Source organism: Myxocyprinus asiaticus, chromosome 1, assembly GCF_019703515.2.
Source record: "Myxocyprinus asiaticus isolate MX2 ecotype Aquarium Trade chromosome 1, UBuf_Myxa_2, whole genome shotgun sequence".
In the NCBI taxonomy this organism is placed as follows: domain Eukaryota; kingdom Metazoa; phylum Chordata; class Actinopteri; order Cypriniformes; family Catostomidae; genus Myxocyprinus; species Myxocyprinus asiaticus.
In genome coordinates this window covers 4419300-4443178 of record NC_059344.1, presented here as the reverse complement: position 1 = coordinate 4443178, position 23879 = coordinate 4419300, and the positions used below count along the sequence as shown (strand labels likewise).

Below are 23879 nucleotides of genomic sequence, written 5' to 3'. Positions count from 1 at the left end.
ATTTAGTTTGTTGCTTGTACACAGCAAGCGACTGCATGGCTGTTGTGTATTGTTATGTGCTTGTGAATGTGCATAGTTTTATTTATTTTTTTATTTTTATTTTTTTTTGTCTCTGACAGCTTTGCTGAGTGTTACAGTATGTCTGTGATACGAATGTTATGTGATATGTCTGTTGTAAGAAAGGTTTGCTTTGATTTGAGGCTGTTCAATGTTCAAAATATATAGATGAAGATGCTCTTGACAGGTAAGTCCACGGGCTTCACTAGCATGTTTCAACTGATTTTCAGTGAGTTCTAAACCTCATGTCAGCTTTGAACCCTTGACAAATTGAAATACCACTGATAGCAGTAATTTGGAAGCCCAATTAACATCCCCCTTAGGGTTGAATAGTTTCATGGTTTTTCAGCGTATTTCTGCAAGCTTGTGTGCATGTTGGACTAATGGATGCGCCAGGCACATGTGATTTTAATTACTGCTCTCTGACTCTTTGTCTTGCAGAAGGAATCCTGAACAATGCTCGGGATACAAGTGCCATGGATACTCTACCACTGAATGGTAACCATGGCAATAGCTACAGCTTGGCTAGTGCCGATTACTTGAGTGACTGCGTGCAAATCATCGACCGCACGTACAATGTACACAAAGAGACCACACTGGAGAAGCGAATCCTCAAAGAGCTCACCTCCAACTACCTGCCCACCTACCTGAACAACCAAGACCGAACGGCAGAACATGGACGCAACCTGATGAACAAGTTGGTTAACGAAGTCAGCAATGGCGGCGGGGTGAAAGATTCTACCATGTTGCCTGTTAATCTTGCGTTTGGCCTGGACGACTTACCATCTTTCCCACCTGAGGATTGTCTTGGTCTGGAGCTGATTAGGGAAGAGTCCAATGCACCCTTGCTTCCTCCACCACGTCCTGTCAACCAAACCCTGCCACACCCCACCTCTTTTAGCTCCACCTCCTCATCCCGACGACGCCTTCCTCAAGAAAACAGTGAGAGTTTCTTCCCACTATTGACCGAAGAGCAAATAGAAGAGACTCCATCCCCCCAGAGAGACTCGCTCTACACCAGCATGCCCACGCTGCCTGATACCGACCACAATGACACGCATTCGCTGCCTTGCAGCGGCGGCATGCACACTCTCCCCAGGAGTGGGGAGCCTGATGACGTGTACTATAAGAGCATGCCCAACCTGGGCTCACGCAACCACCTGCACCAGCTGCACTCGTACTACCATCTGAGTCGTGGCAGCAGTGACGGCTTTATTGTCCCGCCCAAAGATGAGCTTTCGCCTGAAGAGACGCCGCAGGAGCCAACACACCTGGTCACCAGCCTATAGAGGACGCCACAGAACATGCACTCCAACCCTCACACATTCTGCCTACGCCCAGCTCTATTCACCCTCCTAGCCATGCCTATACCCTCTCCTTCATGTGCTCTTTTACGTTTCTGTACTGTTCAGTCGTCCGCTGTCGTTCAACTTTAGTTTTTTATCTGTATGCAGAGAAATGAACTACAACAAACAATACAATCTTGGGAGGTGATTTTGTGTTCTCTTCCGTAGAGAATTATGGGTAACACTTGTTTGTCAATGAATTTAAGAGCTGACATTCTTTTCGGTCTTATTGGTTGTGCACTTCTACTTACAGGGAAATGGACCCAAAAATGGATTTACTGTATAACCTTCTGGGATGTGTGAGATTCCAAAATGTGTTTTGACTCTCAGCAACCCCAAAGGAATATGAATAACTGCCAGAAACATTGTTAGTAGCTCAGTGCGCCTAGTCAACACCAATCAAGTGACTCATACTATTTTAATACCATCTGAATCCATGTTTGCTTTTTCATTTTTTGTTTCTTCTGATGAACAGCAGCATATTTTGCTGCGATAATCCTGCAAAAATGAGGCAAAACTGATTTAGAACAGTATATAGAAGGACGCTTTCACCACACATGCTCTAGAGTATCCTTTCTTTTTTGCTGTATTAATAACAAATATTAAAATGAGGAGGGAAAAACTAATACCAGAGAATTCTATGATATTTCTGTGTAAATGTACAGACACTAGCGTTACACAGGATAGTGCTTATTCTGTTACGACGCTCTCCGCTTCCGTAACCATAGTGATTTCAAATCATTTCCATTCTTTCCTGATGGTCTCGTCCTTAGACAGGTTTCAATCCATTTTTTTTATAACATTGTTTTCTTTCACATCTTCATTTCAATATGAACAATGGCAAGTAACAAAAATGACAGTGAATGTTTCCTTGTTGTATTTGATTTATTGTTCCATTGTCTCAAGTCTGTAGATAAAGATTAATTAAAGCCCAATATTGTCAGCATTTTTGGAGAGATATGAGAAACAGCATAAGGTCATCAAAAAGCATTTGCCAAACACTTGCTAAGGTCTTTATCATTTACAGTGAGTTTGACAGGGATGCACACAAGGCACTTGTATAATTTAACTGCAGTGTTTTACTTATTAAACACCCACATTTAGAATGAGAGAAGGTAGAATACCTTGTCTTTGCCTTATTTCTTTTCAGTAGGAGAATGAACGGTTATTTATTTCACTGAAGAAAAAGGATAAAAGTAACTATTCAGCAAAATGTCTGGGAAGTAAAAATGTATGCAGCACATATCGTTTTTATCATCACAAATATTATTATAGATTTTATTTATTGCATTTTTCTGTTATTTTACCCTGTGGTTGAATGACCTCTCACTAATATTCGTTGTAACAGTGAAACTTGTTTGCCAACAAATAAATGACAAGAGTAAAGCCGTGGGTCTGGTAGAGTGTGCATTTTCTGCAACACAGTGTGTCTCATGTAACGGTGATTCTTCAATTAAGGGCACTTTTGACTACATTAAATGTTGACAAATACAACTCTTCATCCATGTTAAAAGATTTATCAAATGTCATGGAATAAAGATTTGATCATGGCCTTGATCAACATTTAAGTGGATTTTGGTATAATGTGTGATGTGGATTTTGTAACTGTGTGTGATTTTATTTATTTCAGTTTTTCAAGAAAAGCTAGCACTAGTTAGCTACTAGTCAATAACATTTGAATTGAGGGGGAAAGAATCCTTGATTGGTTCTGAATTAAAATGATGAAATAACTTATTTGGTAATGATTTGATAAACCTGCTCTCAGATCATGATGTAAAAACTTTAAATTACATTTAAGAGCTTCAAAACTTTTAGGGACGGCCCTGTCACTTCTCATCATAACCAAAACTCCATCATAACCAAATGTTGTTCTCTAACAGTTTTGTTGTTCTCTAATACAAATTGGATAAAAAAATAAAAAAATAAAAATACCAAAAGAATCTTTTAAGTTCTTAAGAAAAACTACAATGTTGAATTTCCAACAATTTTAACATTTGTTTGATAAATTCACAATAGAAGGGGAATTAAAGAGTAAGGGATAAGCCCAAAATTGAACAGTTCTGGCAAATTTAACCATTAAACATTTGTTAAAAATGCACATTAATATAACTAAAAAGAAATGAAAGACACGCCATAAAGAGGTTTGAAGGTAGTTTGTAAAAGAATAAATAAATAAAAAAGATTTTTGTCCAATAGAGATGGACAAAAAACTTGTTGTCTCCTAGACAACAATGACTAGATAATTTCATAATGCCACATTCAAAGAGAAATGAACAAAAGTAAAGATTTGTGTATCTAGTCTAGAAACTGCAAGTGTGAACTTTAGTAAACTTTTAATATATGTCAGTCTCACTGGTTGCTGTAAATAAGATTCCTTCTCTGCAGAGATGACGGTATTTCAAATTAAATCAGTTATGTTCAATGAATGAAGGGTGAAAACATGTTTCGAAATTCATTGCTCTTAAGGAAATTAAAAGACGCAAGATGACAAGTTGCCATGGATACAGAATTACACTTCAGCTCTATGGAACAATGTGAAGTGTCTTGCGAAATTGCTTTTATTGACTTATTCTGCTTAATTTGATTTGACACTGGTGGAGGACAGTCTGGGTGGGGGGGGATTAATGCAGGGATCCTTGAAATGCATCAGGAACAAGGGAAAATTCTTGGAAAATTAAACAACTTTCAGGAGTGTTTGATGCATCATTTCCGATGGTTCAGATGCTTGAAGCTGCAGGGTCAAACCAAAGCAATGTGGGGAAACAAGACTGTTCAGCTACCACGTAATTTGATTGCACATGGAGGGCATCAATATTTTATGACTTTTATGGCTAGATTCTTAAAAACATCTTGATAATTTTGCTGGCTGAAGTGCGTCCACACTCAATTTGATATATTAAAAAAAAACTAAAATAAAACAACGTAACTATATATTGATCATACATTTAATTCTACATATTTAATTAGCTGTTCCTGTATCTGGAAAGGTTATGGTTTAATTTTATTTTTGAACAACATTTATAGTTCACAGTGGTTAATGATTAATCTGTTGTTTTCGTGTAGAAGTTCATGTGGCATTTTATTTGTTTTTGTTTTGTCTTTTAGTCATTCAAAAAAAAAAAAAAAAAAAAGGAAAACACAAGGAGGGGTTTAAATGTGCTCTCTGGGGTTTGTTGAAGACCAGGCATGCTGTAGCTTTCTGGATCATTTGCAGAGGCCTTATTGCACATGCAGGAAGGCTGGCTAATAGAGCATTACAGTAGTCCAGTCTAGATATGACAAGCAACTGAACAAGGAGTTGTGTGGCATGTTCAGAGAGGAAAGGTCTTATTTTCTTGATTTTGTTGATTGCAAATCTACATGATTGGGCTGTTTTTGAGATGTGGTCAGTGAAATTTAGTTGGTTGTCAATGGTTACCCCTAGATTTCTGACCGTTTTTGAAGGTGTTATTGTAGAAGAACGTAGCTGAACGGTGATGTTGTGCTCCACTGTAATGTTGGCTGGAAAGACGATGAGCTCAGTCTTTGCTAGGTTGAATAGCAGGTGATGTTCCTTCATCCAGGCCTAGATGTCTGCCAAACAGGCAGAGATTCGAGCAGTCATCATGGAGTCCTCGGGCTGGAAAGACAAGTAGAGCTCTGTGTCATCGGCATAGCAGTGGTTAGAGAACCCATGTGCTTGAATAATGAGTCCCAGTGATGTGCATATTGAAAAGATAAGTGGGCCAAGCACTGAGCCCTGAGGTACCCCAGTAAGTAACTAATGTGACTTGGACACCTTTCCTCTCCAGGCTACCTTGAAAGACTTACATACCTGAGAGATAAGACTTGAACCATTCAAGCACAGTTCCTGTGTTGCCCAGAGTAGAGAAGGTGGACAGGAAGATCTGATGGTTGACAGTGTCAAAGGCTGCAGATAGGTCCAGCAAAATAAGGACAGATGATCTAGATCCAGCTGTCACCTGTCTCAGCGATTCTGTGAGACATTTTTGCACATTTTAATGTGTTTATTTTTTCCTGTGGTGCAATTGATAGCACGTTGCGTCAGAAGCCTGAGAGGCGTGTTCTTGTCCAGTATTGAAACCAGAAAGTAATTGCGTTCACTTAATCAATGACAATAGCGATTCGCAGGTTGCATTTTCCCACAAACAGTACATTTTTACTCCACTGACGGTTAGGTTTAGGGTTTGGGGGGTTGAGTTAAAAAAAAAAAAACATGCATCCCCTTCACTGTTTGACATAATTTACCACTAAACACAACTTGCTTTACAACTCACTTTTGGCACCCCTCTGTGAACATTTCACCTGGATGCTGGATCTTACCCATACCCATACGTCCAAAACAGTTCCTGCTTCAGCCACTGAAGGCAGTGGTTCAAATTTTAGTAAGCACAGACCGAATTTAGCTGAAGAACGTTCAACCTAGTGTCATCGAACTTGCAGCAAGATCAATCTGAACAAAAACGTAGAATGTGAACAGAAAACAATAGATTCATCATTAACCACTGCAAACTAATAAATGTTGCCAAGATCAAATTGAAAATCATACCCTGAAAAATCATGTCATGATGACAAAATGATGCCCTTCACATCAGTCTGCTGATGGCAAAGTTTTCCTTTTGAAAACAGTGGGCTTACCAGCCAACTCACTAAACAGTCGATGGGCGCTTTTGGCATCTATATAGTGACGTGAAGGGCTGTGAGTGTGTAAGAGAGAGTGATCTGAAGACATGTCAGTTTGATTAGCGCTGGTGAAGTGTTTGAGTTAATGAAATGTGCTGAAAAGCAACTCAGAAGCTTTCATTTTATTGATTTGCACACATACATACACAAGACTCAAACATACTCTTCAATCAGTCTCTCTTCAGACACACTGCGCATTATTAAAGAGCCATTACTGCAGCTCATAAGAGATGGTGCCAGGAAAATGCCAACATGCTTACACAGCAGCTCTATATACACAGACATACAGACACTGATCTGTGAAGCAGTGGCAGCTGGTGCAAACAAATTTGTTTTTGGGGGGGGCACAAACAAACTAAAAATGAACTAATGTCTATTAATATATTAATTATATAACTTTTAATGGCTAGTTATAACAAACAATCCAAACCAAAAAACAAAACACACTGTAATGTTGCCAGTAGCACTACTTGAACATACATTTTGCCCTCCATTTCTTCTGGCCTGCAAATTTTTCAATGACTTTCAGGTTAAAATCAGTCATCTCAGTCACCAGTCTCTTTTCCATTGACAGCATGGCCAATGCATTCAGCCTCTCCTGGGTCATGTTGTTTCTCAGAAAAGTCTTAATTCATTCCAAGGTTGAGAAGCACCTCTCAGCTTCCACCATGGTTATGGATGTGGTGATGAGGATCTTTAGGAGAGTGACAGTCTCTGAAAAGTCTTCTTCAAGATTGTTCTCCATAAACAGCTGGAGTAGGTCTACAGCACTACAACAGGCTCTGAACTCTTCCGTGTTTGTCTTTGATTTTAAAACCGTATTGCTTAAATCATGTAGCAAAGAATAGATCCTGAAGTTAAAGACATATATATAAATAATAATATAAATTAAATTCCTCCCATTGATCATACATACATGGCATAGTAAACAACTCTCTATCTGATGCTAAATATAAATGACGGAGCACATCTTCCTAAAAGATTCAAATAAAAATACTATACTTTCAGTGTAACATGGACTGTGACTGATTTCTACAACAAAAACTCACCTCTGCTGCAATCCTTTCATGGACCTCTGGACTGAGTGACCAACGCCTCTTCACTGGCTGAGAACCACCTACACTGTTTTGGTCAACCATGGAATGGAGAGAATTTCTGAAAAGGAGAAAGACAATTTAGCATAATAATAATAACAGCAACAACAATAGGAAAAGTAGGAATACAGCTACTACCTGATCTTTTGTATGTCCTGCTGGAACTGCTGGATGTTCCCCTTGATATGGACCGAATCTATGTCCTTCTACTGGAGTTTGGCATAGAGGAGGCCCACATGCAGCATGATGTGGTGGAAAAGTTGCCGAAAGAACTTAAAATCCTCATCCTCCAGCAGCATGGCAAAGGCTCCTGCCTCTCTGACAGTAATGAGGTCAAAGTTACCCGAGTCTCGTATGCTTTCAAAATAGTGGATGAGGTCCTCTCTGTGCTCAAACATGGTATTGGTGGCACGGCTGTGAAAGTTCCATCTGATGTTGCTGGATGTTGGTAGTCTATGGGCCACTACTATATCAAGAACACGTGCGCTTGGGTGATCTGGAAAAAAAGCAGGCAAATCCACCAAAATATTTTCAGAAAAAAAAATCTCACTTTAGGCTATGTGAGAAGTGGCCTGTTGCACTATCAGATTGAGCTGATGTGCATAGCAGTGGATGTAGTTGGCATTTGGGTACACATCTTGTATCTTCCTCTGAACACCTGCAGTGGCACCCCTTATCACGCTGGCTCCATCATATGCCTGGCAGATGAGCTTACTCTTCTGATCCTGGATGGCAGCAAGACGCTCTTTTAGTGCTGTAGCAATGGAATCAGTTGTAGCAGACCTCAGAGGGATAAACTAAAAAAATTATTCCTGCACATTGTTTTTGGCATCAATGTAGTGCAGCACAAGCACAAGTTGGCACTGTGTGGCAATATCCATCGTCTCATCTGCCTGGATTGAGAGGAAATCACTGCTCTGTGCTTCTTTGATTATGTGTTCCCTCACAACAGACAACATACAGTCCAATAGCTCGTTCTGCACAGTTTTCAAATTTCCCTTAAACACAGTGGGATTCTCAAGGTGCTCTTTCAACACTCCATCAAGGGAAGCAACAAAATCCACCAACCTATGGAATATCCCGGGCTTATCTGAGCTCTCACTCTCATCATGGCCATGCAAAGCCAGCTCAAAGATGCCACAAAATTTCACACAGTCCATTATTCTAGACAGGAGGTGTCGATTTTTTGTCACCTCTTCATTGTGCCTTCTAATGCCAATCCTGTAGCATTCATCTAGCTGTTCAGCAATGATAAGCTTCCCAAAAAAACTGTAGCCTCATAGCATTGTCTAGATGGCTGCAGCTACTTTCATGACGTTTGCATTTTTCAGAAATATCTTTTAAGTCTCGTACCCCCGTCGTTGTCGACAATGCTTCGGTGCCAGGACTTTGAAATAGCATACAACAAATAAAACAATAAAAGGCATTACTTACACCGCATCCAGCTAGCCAAATCTGTTTGCCATAGCACGAGCTGGAGAAAACGCTGGTGTAAGCTCGTCCTCGATCACTTAACGACTGCTGAATTTGTAAATCGAGCCGATCTGGTCCGAGCTCCTTTATCCTTTTTTTTTTTTGTCTTCAGCTGAACACCTTGTGAAAGGTTTTTTTGTAAAGATAAAACTGAATTTTCTTTCATTTGGAAGAAATGCTGCTCCAACCTGAAACTTGGCAGTTCAACTTCAACGGCGTTAACGATCTCAACTAACAATCAGTCAACTAACAATCTCAGCTAACAATCAGTCAACTAACAATCCCAACTAACAATCTCAACTAACAATCAGTCAACTAACAATCCCAACTAACAATCTCAACTAACAATCAGTCAACTAACAATCCCAACTATCAATCAGTCAACTAACAATCTCAACTAACAATCAGTCAATTTACAATCCCAACTATCAATTAGTCAACTAACAATCTCAGCTAACAATCAGTCAACTAACAATCCCAACTATCAATCAGTCAACTAACAATCAGTCAATTTACAATCCCAACTATCAATTAGTCAACTAACAATCTCAACTAACAATCAGTCAACTAACAATCAGTCAACTAACAATCCCAACTAACAATCTCAACTAACAATCAGTCAACTAACAATCCCAACTATCAATTAGTCAACTAACAATCTCAACTAACAATCAGTCAACTAACAATCCCAAATGACAATCTCAACTAACAATCAGTCAACTAACAATCCCAACTATCAATTAGTAAACTAACAATCTCAACTAACAATCAGTCAACTAACAATCCCAACTAACAATCAGTCAACTAACAATCTCAACTAACAATCAGTCAACTAACAATCAGTCAACTAACAATCAGTCAACTTACAATCCCAACTATCAATTAGTCAACTAACAATCTCAACTAACAATCAGTCAACTAACAATCCCAACTAACAATCTCAACTAACAATCAGTCAACTAACAATCAGTCAACTAACAATCCCAATTATCAATTAGTCAACTAACAATCTCAACTAACAATCAGTCAACTAACAATCCCAACTATCAATCAGTCAACTAACAATCAGTCAACTAACAATCCCAACTAACAATCTCAACTAACAATCAGTCAACTAACAATCCCAACTATCAATTAGTCAACTAACAATCTCAACTAACAATCAGTCAACTAACAATCCCAAATGACAATCTCAACTAACAATCAGTCAACTAACAATCCCAACTATCAATTAGTAAACTAACAATCTCAACTAACAATCAGTCAACTAACAATCCCAACTAACAATCAGTCAACTAACAATCTCAACTAACAATCAGTCAACTAACAATCAGTCAACTAACAATCAGTCAACTTACAATCCCAACTATCAATTAGTCAACTAACAATCTCAACTAACAATCAGTCAACTAACAATCCCAACTAACAGTCTCAACTAACAATCAGTCAACTAACAATCAGTCAACTAACAATCCCAACTATCAATTAGTCAACTAACAATCTCAACTAACAATCAGTCAACTAACAATCCCAAATGACAGTCTCAACTAACAATCAGTCAACTAACAATCCCAACTATCAATTAGTCAACTAACAATCTCAACTAACAATCAGTCAACTAACAATCCCAACTAACAATCAGTCAACTAACAATCTCAACTAACAATCAGTCAACTAACAATCTCAACTAACAATCAGTCAACTAACAATCCCAGCTAACAATCTCAACTAACAATCTCAACTAACAATCAGTCAACTAACAATCCCAACTATCAATTAGTCAACTAACAATCTCAACTAACAATCAGAAACAGAACAATATTGAAGTCATTTTTTACTCAAACTTTCCACTTTAACTTTCACTTTCAGATGTGAAAGTGAAACTAAACAAGTATCACATGTGACTTCAGGTGTAAAAGTGAAAGTGGAGATTTAGTGGAGATGCAATTTCTTCCTGTTTTCTTGTCTATTGAATCTAACTAATCTATTGTGCGTGTGAGCATTAATAATGCTTTCATATTTTTTGGCAGTGATGTGCCATCATAGTTTTCTGTTTGCACTGGAATTTCAGATCTGGAGTGCAGCATTACTTCTTTGACCATCTTCATACAGAGAGTTTTAAGGTGTAATTTAGAGGTTTTCAGTAACTCTGCATATTGTCAGCATGTCTGTTAAAAGGGATCAGCACACCCATTCCCAAGCTAATCTTTTATTAGGTGTCAAGACCCCTCAGTGAAAAGAGAGTCCGCATCAAACTGATAACATGGAGATGGCTGAAGTGACATTTTGTTGTATCTAAAAGATCTTTACTTAGTGTGTTTTATTAAGCACTATACTGTAACAAGACCCACCATTGACAACAAAATTATTCTGTACCTGCCACAGTGCTAAAATGGTTTAACCGATTGTCATAGCCCAGCAAACAAAGTATATTCTGACGACATCGCCAGTTAGCCGTCCCTGCATCAGACATTATTACATTGTTGTGACGACATATTTGTAAAGTTCAATTTTTAAGAATCTTGGCCATGACGAATATGGGACTCACACTGTTACTTTTGCGCAACGCAACTTTGCTACGAGCAATATGGTACAGTCTGGTTACATCATCACAATTTAACTGTTTTCTTACTCAGTATTTTCTGTTATCCACAGTTTTCCTGAGCAACCACTTGGAAGCACCATGGTGATTATAATTGCCTGTTTTCTGTTTCTGGTCTCAAGATGCAATGTAAAAACTAACAAAACAAGCAATCCAGAAGGAGAACAAAAACCATTTGAGTGTTATATGGATTAAAAATTAATGTCAGGCTCAACTTGTGCTGTTGTTGGCTGTCATAACTCAAAGTAGTTAATGATATCAACATAACTAACTTCGGACAATCGCTTCATGACATCTACACACGCGGGTGAGGTACTGTCAAAAATGGTCATCATGACATCTCGAAGTTTCGGCACTATTGAGGGACATGTTTTTTTTTTTTTTTTTTTTGACAATTTTTACAAATATAATGCTTTAAACATCACATTATCCACTAAGAATGTACGCAGATGCTAGTGAAAACACTCGAGACTGGAAACTGAAAACAGGCGAATCGCAGAACACTTCTGCGTTCAAGAAAAGGTGCCTATATTAGTCATACTTATGGTTAATCAAATTGTCTTTTATTTTAATATTCATTTTAATAGGGGGCCTGGACTAGCTCAGCAAGTATTGATGCTGACTACCACCCCTGGAGTCACGAGTTCAAATCCAGGGCGTGCTGAGTGACTCCAGCCAGGTCTCCTAAGCAACCAAATTGGCCTGGTTGCTACAGAGGGTAGAGTCACATGGGGTAACCTCCTCGTGGTCGCTATAATGTGTGGTTCTTGCTCTCAGTGGGGCGCGTGGTAAGTTGTGCGTGGATGCTGCGGAGAATAGTGTGAGCCTCCACACGCGCTATGTCTCTGCGGTAACGTGCTCAACAAGCCATGTGATAAGATGCACGAATTGACGGTCTCAGATGTGGAAGCAACTGAGATTCATCCTCCGCCACCCGGATTGAGGCGAGTCACTACACCACCACGAGGACTTGGGAACTGGACATTCCAAATTGGGGAGAAAAGGGGAGAATATATATATATTCATTTTACTAAATGAAATTGGTTAATTATTAGTAGTTTATTAATGCAGTTCAGTAAAACCAATACTAATAATTACTTAGTCTTAAAATAGTTAAATAAACGTATACAATACCTCCTAATAAGTGCGAAACAATCCAATATTTTGAGTAGGTAAAATGTTCACTTTAGAACAGACAAAGTTTTCTTTAATTGAAGATTTTTAGTAATTTATCAGTAACATCTTTGTAAAGCCAATACTAATTAGTTTTGATTACTGTCTGAATATTGTTTAGCCGACTTGATTTATGATGGATCTCTGAAATAGAGCATTAACTGCGTTACTTTCTACATAAAAATAAGATGTTTAATAAGTTGTAAATTATGGCTAAGATACCCTTACTCTACATTCAGTTAATTGTTCATTACTGTCGTATTAATGCTCAACTAATACATTATTGTGGACCCTTAAAATAAAGTGTTACCAAATGATTTAATGTTTATGATTTTAGTAATATTGTTTTTATTAATTTTTTTTTCTATAATCTTTTTTAAATTTAATAACATTACTAAGAATTAGACTTTTAACTTATCACGAACCTGTGGATTGATTCATTCATAAAACTTTTGTATTATGTGTCATTTATTATTGAGATATAATGATTATTGTACTATTAGTAGTGTTTATGTATGTAAATAATAAGTGTTTTTATATGGTTGTTTTTCTTTCTTCTAGCGAAATATAATCTATATGAACTTTAATTCACATATTGATGAAATGTTCTGGTAATGCCATAGAAAACTTAATTGGAAACCTAATCAAAAACTAAATTCTACGGTTCCATGTTTGGAACCCCTAACATGTTTTATCTTAAAAAGGGTTCTTTATTAAACCTTTTAGGGATTCCAAATATGAAGCGAGTGTAGAACGCTTTTGGGTTCTACTGTCATTTAAATATTTATTTTATCACCTCAAATGTATGATGCTGTGTAAATTATTTAGTCTAAATTAAAATGATATGTACAATGGAAATGTCAATTACTTTACTTGGATATTAGAACAATTCAGAAAAATCCTGGCTTTATATTCTTGCAATACTGTAAATGAGAAAATGTCAACGGTATGACAACCATCTGTTGTCAGCACCACTGCATCCCTAATGCAGATGTAGATGTAGATGTGTCTGATAAGGAAGGACAAATCTCTCTCTCTCTCTCTCTCTCTCTCTCTCTCTCTCTCTCTCTTAGTCTGTCTCACTCTGTTGTTCTTTTCTCCTCTGTCACTTACACACAGACTCTTTTCTGCAATGGTTCATGTCCATGCACAGATGAAGCTGAACTGCAGAAATGGCAGTAATAGTCATCAGTGCCCACAACGGTCACTGCTCTGTGCGCTGCTAATGAGAGTCCTGTTCCAACAGGCCAGAGAGTGGCTTTAAAGTCCACACTTGAACAGTGCAAAAATCATGTGAAGAGAAATAAAACACAAAAGCAAATGTAGAAAGTAAATGAATATTCAAATGAACCAAACTATTAGCAGCAGTTTGACAATCAGTTCACCACAGTGCATATCATGCGTGTAATTATTTAATATTTATAGAAATAGTTCACCCAAAAATTATAATTCTCTATCATGTGCTCACCCATATGCCGTTTTAAACTTGTGTGCTTTTCTTTCTCTCTTCGAACACAAATTAAGATATTTTGATGGATATATGAAGTGAAATATTTCCATACAGTGCTATTCAATGGGATCACTTCTAAGCTCCAAAAAGGACATAAAGGCAGTGTTAAGGTTATCCATAAAACTCCAGTAGTTTAATCCATATCGTATGAAGCTAAACAATTGGTTTTTGATGAGAACAGTGTAGGAAATTAGTGACTTTGTGGCAGAGTATATTTACAACTGACAGCATTCATCACCAACAATATGTGAGAATTGTAAAATGGAATTAGTTTAGGAATCTTGGCCACATTCGACCACCAATATATGAAGGATAAATGACAAATTATCAGATTAGAAATCTGAATAAAAATTCTCCACCATTAAATATGTAATACAACAGGCTCGTTGTATCTGCTCACAATTTAAATGTAAAGGATTTTAGCTCAAGAAGGGAATTATGATTCATTAGGGGAATATTGAAAGAATTAAGGTGTACGTCTGATCACTCGGTCAGCATCTGTTAACTCTTTAGAGTAATACTATTCCCATGGCCATCGAAAATAATATCACAAATATGTGGAAATATTGTTCGAGCATGGAACGCAGATCTTTTAAGAAACAATTGACGAGATTATTTATCAAAATACACCACAGTCAAATTCTCTTTGAAAACAAACAAGACTTTATTTCTAATCTACAACATAAAAACTAAACTAACACACATAGACAAACATAAACAGGTTGGTGAGTGAGCGGTAACAGAAGGTGAATGAAATGGTCTGTAACAGAGAAAATTGAACTTTATGGAGTCTATAGACCATTTCCTGGACCATCGATACTTCATTTAGTATACCTCGATTTGCAATAGGGTTACCCAAAGTATTTAAATAAAACACCAGCACTTTCTAGCAAAAGTCTGGAGGTGTCCTTGTGTTTCATTGCGTTTCCTTGCGTTGCTTTGGTTCTTTGGCTGGGTCAGTAGAAAGTTCTGGTTGTTCCATCAATGTTTTGGACCTCTGTTAAGATTGTGGACACTGGTTAGCTCGGTGCTGGAATGATCAGTGTGTGAGTCGTAGCGCAGAGAAGATAACTTTTTTTGGAACTGTGCGTTCTGAGCTTTCCTGAACTCTACATTGTGTGGAACCTGGGCAGAGGGGCCCCGAAGTGAAGCCAGCCGAAGAAGGCTAAAAGCCCAGAGGGGGAGAGGGCAAGAGAGCAGAGAGAGAAAGAGAGCATTGGTCCTAAGCGAGGAGGTTTTGTTGAGTTGAAGTTGGCTGCACCCCAAAGGTGTCTAGAGCCAGTCAGAAGTGTCTTTTGCTGGGTCACATGGTAATTTCTGTCCTCCCCTCAAGATAATTCATTTATGGCCTTTGTCTTAAGGTTTGTCAGTTTTCCCGCTCAAAAAGTGGACATTTTAATCATGAATTTCATAAGAAAATATATAACTGCAAATAACCCAAATATACTTCACAGCATCATTCTAGAATTTAAGAGACAATCAATTACATAAACACTTGTGCTTTCTTATTAAATTACAGTTATAATTCTGTTATAATGCATGATAAAACTTCCTACTAATTAGTTTGTTAGTTTTAAACACGAATAATACATTACACATTATGAAAAACATAATTGACAGTGTTACAGTGTTTCCCATTAATTACCTAGAATGTGGCGGCCTGCCAAAGTTTCATAATGAACTGAAAATATTTTTACATTTATCATAAAAGATCTCTAACATTGTCTTTTGCGCCATTGCTTTCGGCAAAGCATCTCTCACTCCCAGTCAGTCCCATCACTTTCCTTCATGTTTGACAGCGGCAAAACAAATGCTTGTAAAGCTTGTTCCAGTCATAGCTGACATTGTTTCATCTCAATAGTAACAGTGTAAGCGTCTCCGCCTCGTCTCCTCCACGTTGTGTGTTCATTATAAAAATCCTTGTCTAATCTTTCGCGGGACCGCAGACAGCACACATAGGCTACATCACAGCTAGTGTTTAATCGTCACCCTGAGTGCTGCAAATGAGACACAAAAACCTGTGTTTATACAAAACAAAATCCCTAACATTCACTTATAAACCCCATTAGTTGTGTAGTAAAATGTGATTCGAATTTGAAGTGCTTAATAGGCTACGAATCTGAAAATGGCAATTTATGCTGAACACTTATATTCTGAAAGTAAATGTTCATAAATGTTTTTTTACTGATATAAAAAGGTCACTTACAGTATATAGGTATGTGCAATATATATATATATATGTATATATATATGTATATATATATATATATATATATATATGCATCTGAGGAGCAAGTTGGCTCATCATATAACGTTAGGCTGTTTGTAATGTTAACTAATAAAGTTGAAGTTGTTTTAACCCTTACCAGCTGGAGTGTTCAAATTTGGGAACAATTTTTCCCATGGTTCCTGTCTCAGTATCTTCGCCATCCAATCACTGATTTTATTTCTGAAAACTGCCAGATACTCATGACAATATAAGCTAAAAGCACATATGATTGGTTAAGGGGTTACTGGGCGTGAATAATAAATGTATCATCATCATCGTCATCCTCCATTTGCCTAGGCAGAGCCAGAGAGGATATCCCGGGAGATTACCTCCAGTGTTGGACTCACTGCTTCAAATTGAAAACTGAGGTGATCTTTTGAGGTAAGACAAGTTATTTAACATGTTGTCAATATTGTCTATTGCAAGTCAAAAAGTTTTAGTTACGAAGCATTTATTTGTAGGAGTAACACTAGTTATTTCTGGAAAAAATTATATGACTGTCGGCATTCATCGGACAGGCAGCTAGCCTCTATTTTAAGCAATTTCTGTGAAATTTGCTATATAAACATTAGCTAGCAATACTATGTACATTTTTAGCTAAATATCAATAACCTTTTTTGCCAGTTTTGTCGCTTGTGAAAATCCGCCTGAAGTAATGTGAGCCACAGGCACCAAAACCTCTCCCAATTAAGCCTAGCCATCCATTCGGTATTGACTTAGGTAGCGTGCGTCAGGCTGTGCGGTCAACCTCCAATATGATGTTGTGAGAAATTGCTGTTTTTTGCTGTCCGTCATATTCCAGCTACCAAGGAGCTTGGATGGAGGTGAACCCTGATGAATTTTACAAATGTCTTGGGTTGCTCATTTACATGGGGTTTTCAATTCTCCCTGATTCCCATCGTCATTGGGGAACAAAGTCACTTCAGGGCTCATGGGCGAGGGTATTTATGTTGCGTGACCACTACAAGGCTCTATTAGCAGCTCTACATTTTGTAGACCCTACCACAGAGGATAATCAAGATCGCCTTAGGAAGTTGCGTTATCTTACGGACCACCTCAAACAAAAATGCCAGCAGCCCTTTCAGACTAACCAAAATCTCACAACAGATGAACGTATGGTCAAGTCTAAAGCTCGGTCAGGATTTAAACAATACATGAAGGGCAAGCCTATTCGGTGGGGTTTTAAATGATGGGTAATTGCCACATCAGACTTGGGGTATACTGTCGACTTTAATGTTTACACAGGTAGTCGTGATGGCCGTGTCACTGACTTGGCCACCAAAGTAGTTGAATCATTACTGCAGCCATTCAAAGACCTAGGCCACAATGCTTGGTTTGACAACTTTTACACGTCCCCAGCTCTTATGGTTAAGTTGTTAGAAATGAGAACTAATGCCTGTGGGTCATGCAGGGTGAATCGAAAAATGTTTCCTGCAGAATTTAAAGACATCAAAAGATGGGAATGCATGACAGCTCGTGGGGATATGAGGTGGTGTAGGATTGAGGGGAATATACTTGTAATTCAGTGGAAGGACACGCGTGCAGTTACATGACTCTACAATTTACACAATGCAAAGGGCTCAACTAAAATAACTAGCTTTGTAAAAAATTATGGTGACTGGACAAAAGAAGTAGCCCTCCAACCCACTGTCAACAGCGCTTATAAAAAAAAAAAACATGGCCGGTGTTGATAGGTCAGACCAAATGATAAAATCTTACAATGTCCTACAAAAAACTCAGAAGTGGTGGAAGACGTCATGGTTACTTGTGTAACCTCCATTCCCTGATGGAGGGAATGAGACGTTGTGTCGATGTAGTGACATTAGTGGTCACTCTTGGGAGTCCGAGACACCTCTGGTCTTTGATAAAAGGCCAATGAAAATTGGCGAGTGGTATTTGCATGCCACTCCCCTGGACATACGGGTATAAAAGGAGCTGGTATGCAACCACTCTTCAGGTTTTATGCTGAGGAGCCGATATAAGGTCCGGCCATTTCAGCGGGTCATTCAGCATTGTGGCAGGAGGGACACAACATCTCGTTCCCTCCATCAGGGAATGGAGGTTACACAAGTAACCATGATGTTCCCTATCTGTCACTCACTCAACGTTGTGTCGATGTAGTGACACTAGGGGTCCCTATACGAAATGCCACAATTGGCTGAACTGTGTTACGTGAACTGGCGGTGTGTGGTGGGCAGACTACTGTGTGCCTCATAGCCAGCACACCAGGTCAACACGTAACCTCCCCCAACATAGTCATGAGTGTCGAATGGCCCTTTAGGGACAAGTTGACTACCCAAAAGATAGAGACAGGCTTAACCCAGTCATGGCCTCTCTTCCCCTTCTCTTTTTCCACTCCCTAAAAAAGAAGGGGGATTATCTGACTGGGCCACCAGGTCTAGTCGGGGGGTGTCCCTCCCAAGGGGTAGACACCGCAGAGACCACACCTCGCCCAAAGGGGGGGGGGGTATTTAAGTGGAAGAATACGTCACATGGTCTTTCTGACCATGTGGAGAGTCTTCAAGGTAGATCCTATCCAACGGGGGAGGAGTTACTACAAACATGGAGACTGGGGCAGAGGGGCTCTGCCCTAGGAAGACGCAGTTTGCCAACAGGGAAATGAACCAGCGGAAGATATATATCGCATGGGGTTAGCCTTACAGGGAACCACCACATGCGGAGCACTTACACACCTAGCATGTGTACTGGGCCGGCAGCGAGTCTCTCCGAAAACTCGACTGCCACAGGGCTCGGAGGAAGTCAACCAGGGAACAAAGTTTGTGAACAATACTGGGAATTAATGGTGCACATTTTCAGCTCCAAGGGAGGTGGAAGGCGCTATGTGCAAGCGATACACCCGGCCAGCTATCCCGGGCTTATCTGCTTGTGTTGCATGCCACTACCTGGGACGAAACCGGTTCCACCCGGAGGTTGTAGAACCTTGCAAGGTGTTGGGTGTTGCCCAGCCCGCTGCTCTGCAAATGTCTGATAGAGAGGCACCTCTGGCCAGGGCCCAGGAAGCCGCTACACCTCTGGTAGAATGGGCTCGTAACCCTACCGGGGGGCGGCATGTCCTGGGCGAGATATGCCATAGTTATGGCATCAATGAGCCAGTGGGCGATCCTCTGCTTGGAGACAGCGCTTCCATTCCGCTGTGCACTAAAGCAGACAAAGAGCTGCTCAGAGATTCTAAAGCTCTGTGTGCGATCCAAATAGATCCGTAAAGTGTGCACTGGACACAGCAATGACAGGGCTGGGTCTGCCTCCTCCTGAGGCAGTGCTTGCAGGTTCACCACCTAGTCCCTAAAAGGGGTGGTGGGAACCTTGGGCACATAGCCCGGTTGGGGTCTCAGGATCACGTGAGAGTATCCCAGACCGAACTCCAGGCATGTTTCGCTGTCAGAGAACACTTGCAGGTCAACTACCCTCTTTATGGAAGTGAGTGCAGTCAGGAGGGCAGTCTTCAAGGAGAGTGCCTTAAGCTTGGCTGACTGCAAAGGCTCAAAGGGGGCTCTCTGTAGACCCTGAAGAACTACAGAGAGGTCCCATGAGGGAACGAGGCACGGTCTGGAGGGATTCAGCCTCCTGGCGCCTCTTAGGAACCTGATGATCAAGTCGTGCTTCTCTAAGGACTTACCGTCGACTGCATCGTGGTGTGCTGCTATGGCGGCAACGTACACCTTCAAGGTGGAAGGGGACAGCCTCCCTCCCGGAACCTCCGCAGGGCGAGCAGAATCAACAACTTGAGGCAGTTGATGTGCCAATGCAGTCGCGGGCCCGTCCAGAGGCCGGCGGCTGCATGCCCATTGCAAACAGCGCCCCAGCCCATTTTGGAGACATCTGTCGTGACCACGACACGCCTGGAGACCAGTTCTAAAGGAACACCTTCTCGTAGAAACGAGAGGTCGGTCCAAGGGCTGAAAAGACGGTGACAGACCGGCATGATGGCCACATGATGTGTCCCGTGGCACCATGCCCATCTCGGGACTCGAGTCTGGAGCCAGTGCTGAAGCGGCCTCATATGCATCAACCCGAGCGGGCCAGCTTCCTGTGGTGGGCTCCACGCCAGGGCCGGGCCGGAGGGGCGGGCTGCGGCAGAGCCGGTGCAGTCACTGCAGGGGGATGCTCTTGGCGACGAGCAGACAGGGTGCGGGATCTTGAGCCGCGCCAGGGCAGGATGTGCCAGATTGCCTCCGTCTGCTGCTTCACCGCCGAGAACTGCTGGGCAAAGTCCTCAACGGTGTCGCCGAATAGGCCCGCCTGGGAAATGGGGGCAGCAAGGAACCATGTCTTGTCAGCCTCACCCATCTCGACCAGGTTGAGCCAAAGGTGGCGCTCCTGGACCACTAGTGTGGCCAGCGTCCGCCCGAGAGACCGCGCCGTGACCTTCGTCGCTCGGAGAGTGAGGTCGGTCGCCGAGCACAGTTCCTGCATCAAATCTCGTGCAGTTCTTTCAGCACCTTGGCTTGGTGGACCTGCAGGAGAGCCATGGCGTGCAGGGCAGCGGCTTGTCCAGCAGCACTGTAGGCTTTAGCCGTCAGGGACGACGTGAACCTACAGGGCTTGGACGGGAACTTAGGGTGTCCATGCCAGGTGGCAGCGCTCTGCAGGCATAGGTGCACCACGAGCATCTTATCCACTGGTGGAATCGCTGTATAGCCCCTGGCTGCCCCACCATCGAGGGTAGTGAGAGCGGGGGAACTGCGGAATCGGGGCCGGGCAGTAAAAGGTGCCACCCACGACTTTGTCAGCTCCTCATGCACTTCTGGGAAGAATGGCACCTGAGCGGGGCGTGGCTGCTTTGAGCGGCGCCACGAGCCCAGAAACCAATCATCAAGCCGCAAGGGTTCAGGGGAGAGTTCCAATCTAACCTGACGCTTGCGGCCGCCCGGGAAAGCATGTCTGTCATTTCGGCATTGGCCTGTGACTGGGCAATCGTCCCCAAAGGGGGAAGCCCAGCTGAGGCTTCTGCGTCCGACTGGACAAGCCCGCTCTCCGATGCTGCACTCGAGCGCTCATCATCTTCGCGGGCTCCGAACAAGGAGCCAGACTCGCCATGAGATGAGCCGGCGAACTCATCCGGAAGCCCGATTGGTGCAGACGAGCGTGCTGGGGAATGGGAGGTCCGCGGGGGGATACCCGGCGGAGACGATCCCACTGGGGTCCCCAAATCGCCCCCAGTGCTAGCTGCACTGGCTTCATACCCATAGGTAGAAGGACCGACTTTTCTTATGAAAGCAAGCCGCGACTGCAACGTTGCCATGGTCATGTTCTCGCAGTGAGAACATGAACCATCCACAAACGCTGCCACTGTGTGGGTCGCGCCCAGACACGAAAGACAGCGATCATGACCATCCGAAGTTGAGAGATAATGACCGCAACCAGGAATAACACACAATTGGAAAGACATCTTTAAAAAGACGTTCCGTGTGTGCGCTCTTTTAGAGAAATATATACTCTTTTAGAGGGAAAAAGCTCTTTCAGAAAATATACTCTCTAGTTTTTCTGCCGAATCGCCCAGGGGCGTTCTCTGCAGTGCACCAGTGCAGAGGAGGGAGAAGCCGCTGAAATGCGGCATCAGATCCAGCAGAGGTGAATGAATAGTAGTATTCAGCTCAATGAGCATGACTGTTCGGCTCCGTAGAGAAAATCTAAATGAGTGGTTGCATACCAGCTCCTTTTATACCCGTATGTCCGGGGGAGTGGCATGCATATACCACTCGCTAATTTTCCTTGGCCTTTTATCAAAGACCAGAGGTGTCTCGGACTCCCAAGAGTGACCCCTAGTGTCACTACATCGACACAACGTTGAGTGAGTGACAGATAGGGAACTATTGCCAATAGATTCATATTGTTTAAGGAATGGCAACACATTCATGCGGCACCAGGGGTTGAGCATAGACCGGTGAACATAACCCAGATAGATCTCAGAAAACCTGGCTCGTCAGCTGGGAGGTATCGATATTCACGCAAGTTTCCCTTTGCATACACTAAAGCCTGAAGTCCCTCCTTCGTCATCACTCCACACAGCCCATGTCCCTAAATTTGAAGAGTCCTCTAAGAGATGTTGGCTATGCTACTGGAAAAGTAGGACTGAAAATAAAACTAAAGTAGCCTGTTGCATGCCGGAATGTAATGGCAAAATACTTTGCTTCGTTCATGATAGGAACTGTTTTTAGTCTTGGCACTCAGCTCTGGAAGTGTGACCAGTTTCGCGAAGAGGCCTAGGTTGGGCTGTGTTTACTGGTGTTGTTGTCCTCCCCGTCCCCTCTTTTCTCCCTCTCTTCTCTCCACAGGTATTGCAGTTGTTGAGTATTTATGAATTTATATATATATTCTGTTCCTGCACTCTTTATTAAAAATATATTTACTGTAGATAGTTCGAAAGTTTGATTTGGTATGTTTTGCTGTGTAATTTGTGTGTAATTCTAATGTTCAAATTAAATAAAGTGTGTGTTTTATTGAACACATACAATGTAGATTTCAGTGTTTGTGTCCTTCAGTTTCAGATGCAATTTCAATGTATTATTACAGGTGCTCAAAAGGAGTATTTGAGGAGTGGTCATGTGAAATGTATCTTAACATTGTAAAAGTTTGTTTTATTCCATTTTCCCACTAATCACTAGAATGGTCATAACTTTTAACAATAGATTATATTTCTAATCTGTCTGCTATCTACATTACCCACACAATTATGTATATTTCATACACCCTAAGTTTCCCTCTAGCTTGTATTTAAAATGGTTGAAAATGCAGTTGTCTGATGAAGTATGGTGGCCGGAGAAGATTTTTGTAAAAATTGCTGTGTGAAATCTTTATATATATATATATATATATATATATATATACAGTATATCAGTTGTGGAGGTTAAGACCAGGGCATTATCCCTAAGAACACAGTTCTGAAGATTAATTCAACCAAAACCCAGTGGGACTGGGAACAAACCCTTGACACCCAGGCAAAGGTGGCTTCTCAGGTCATGGATTTCATAAAACAATATATTGTTCACCGTTCATGTGACAACTGTAAGTTTTACAGTCTACAATCATTTTCATTTATTTTCTTTTTCAATAAGTTTTAATATATTCAATATATTTGTTATTCTGATTCTGCTTTTAATCTTTTTTTTTTTTTTTTTACTGTGAGCAAGAATCTAATAAATAAAAATAAACATTTTTTTTTTTAAAAAAACACCGCATCATCTACATTACGAGTAGGCTGTACAGTACAATGAAATGCATACTGTACATTTAATAGCAAGGTGCAACCATAAAATTATTGTAAATTTGACCATGAGCTATAGAAAGTATAAAATAAGTATAAAATGTAAGTGCAAAAAAGTGTTAAATTCATTATTAAATATTAAGGTATGTTGTAATAAGTAATGAAAACATTAAATTGTGAATGTTTACATGGAGAACAATGACCGATATTTTATATTCTATACAACTATGATAGTCTCATATAACAACTTCTGTTTTACCTCTTTTCCATCTTGATTTGCCATCCTGTGTGCAGAATGAGACAGAAGATCAGGATGAGGGTGATCTTGATGAAAGCACAGAATCACTTGAACAATTGCAGACTCTACAGTCGAGACCTGGCACACCAACAACAGCTAGTTCATCACGTACTGCCTCCCCTGTTGAATGGTTAGAAGCCCCATCAACT

At 40.8% G+C, this 23879-nt stretch overlaps 1 protein-coding gene across 1 annotated transcript in view; it reads left to right on the top strand.

Annotated features, from left to right (window-relative positions):
• The window catches only part of LOC127442559 (adhesion G protein-coupled receptor L3-like), a 332967-nt gene extending 329727 nt beyond the window's left edge, over nucleotides 1-3240 (top strand). Inside the window, exon 25 of the mRNA XM_051700690.1 lies at nucleotides 499-3240. Within this exon, the coding sequence (XP_051556650.1) occupies nucleotides 499-1346 (848 nt within the window). The 3' untranslated portion in view covers nucleotides 1347-3240. The remainder of the gene's footprint in view (nucleotides 1-498) is intronic.
• Nucleotides 3241-23879: the final 20639 nt, after the last annotated feature.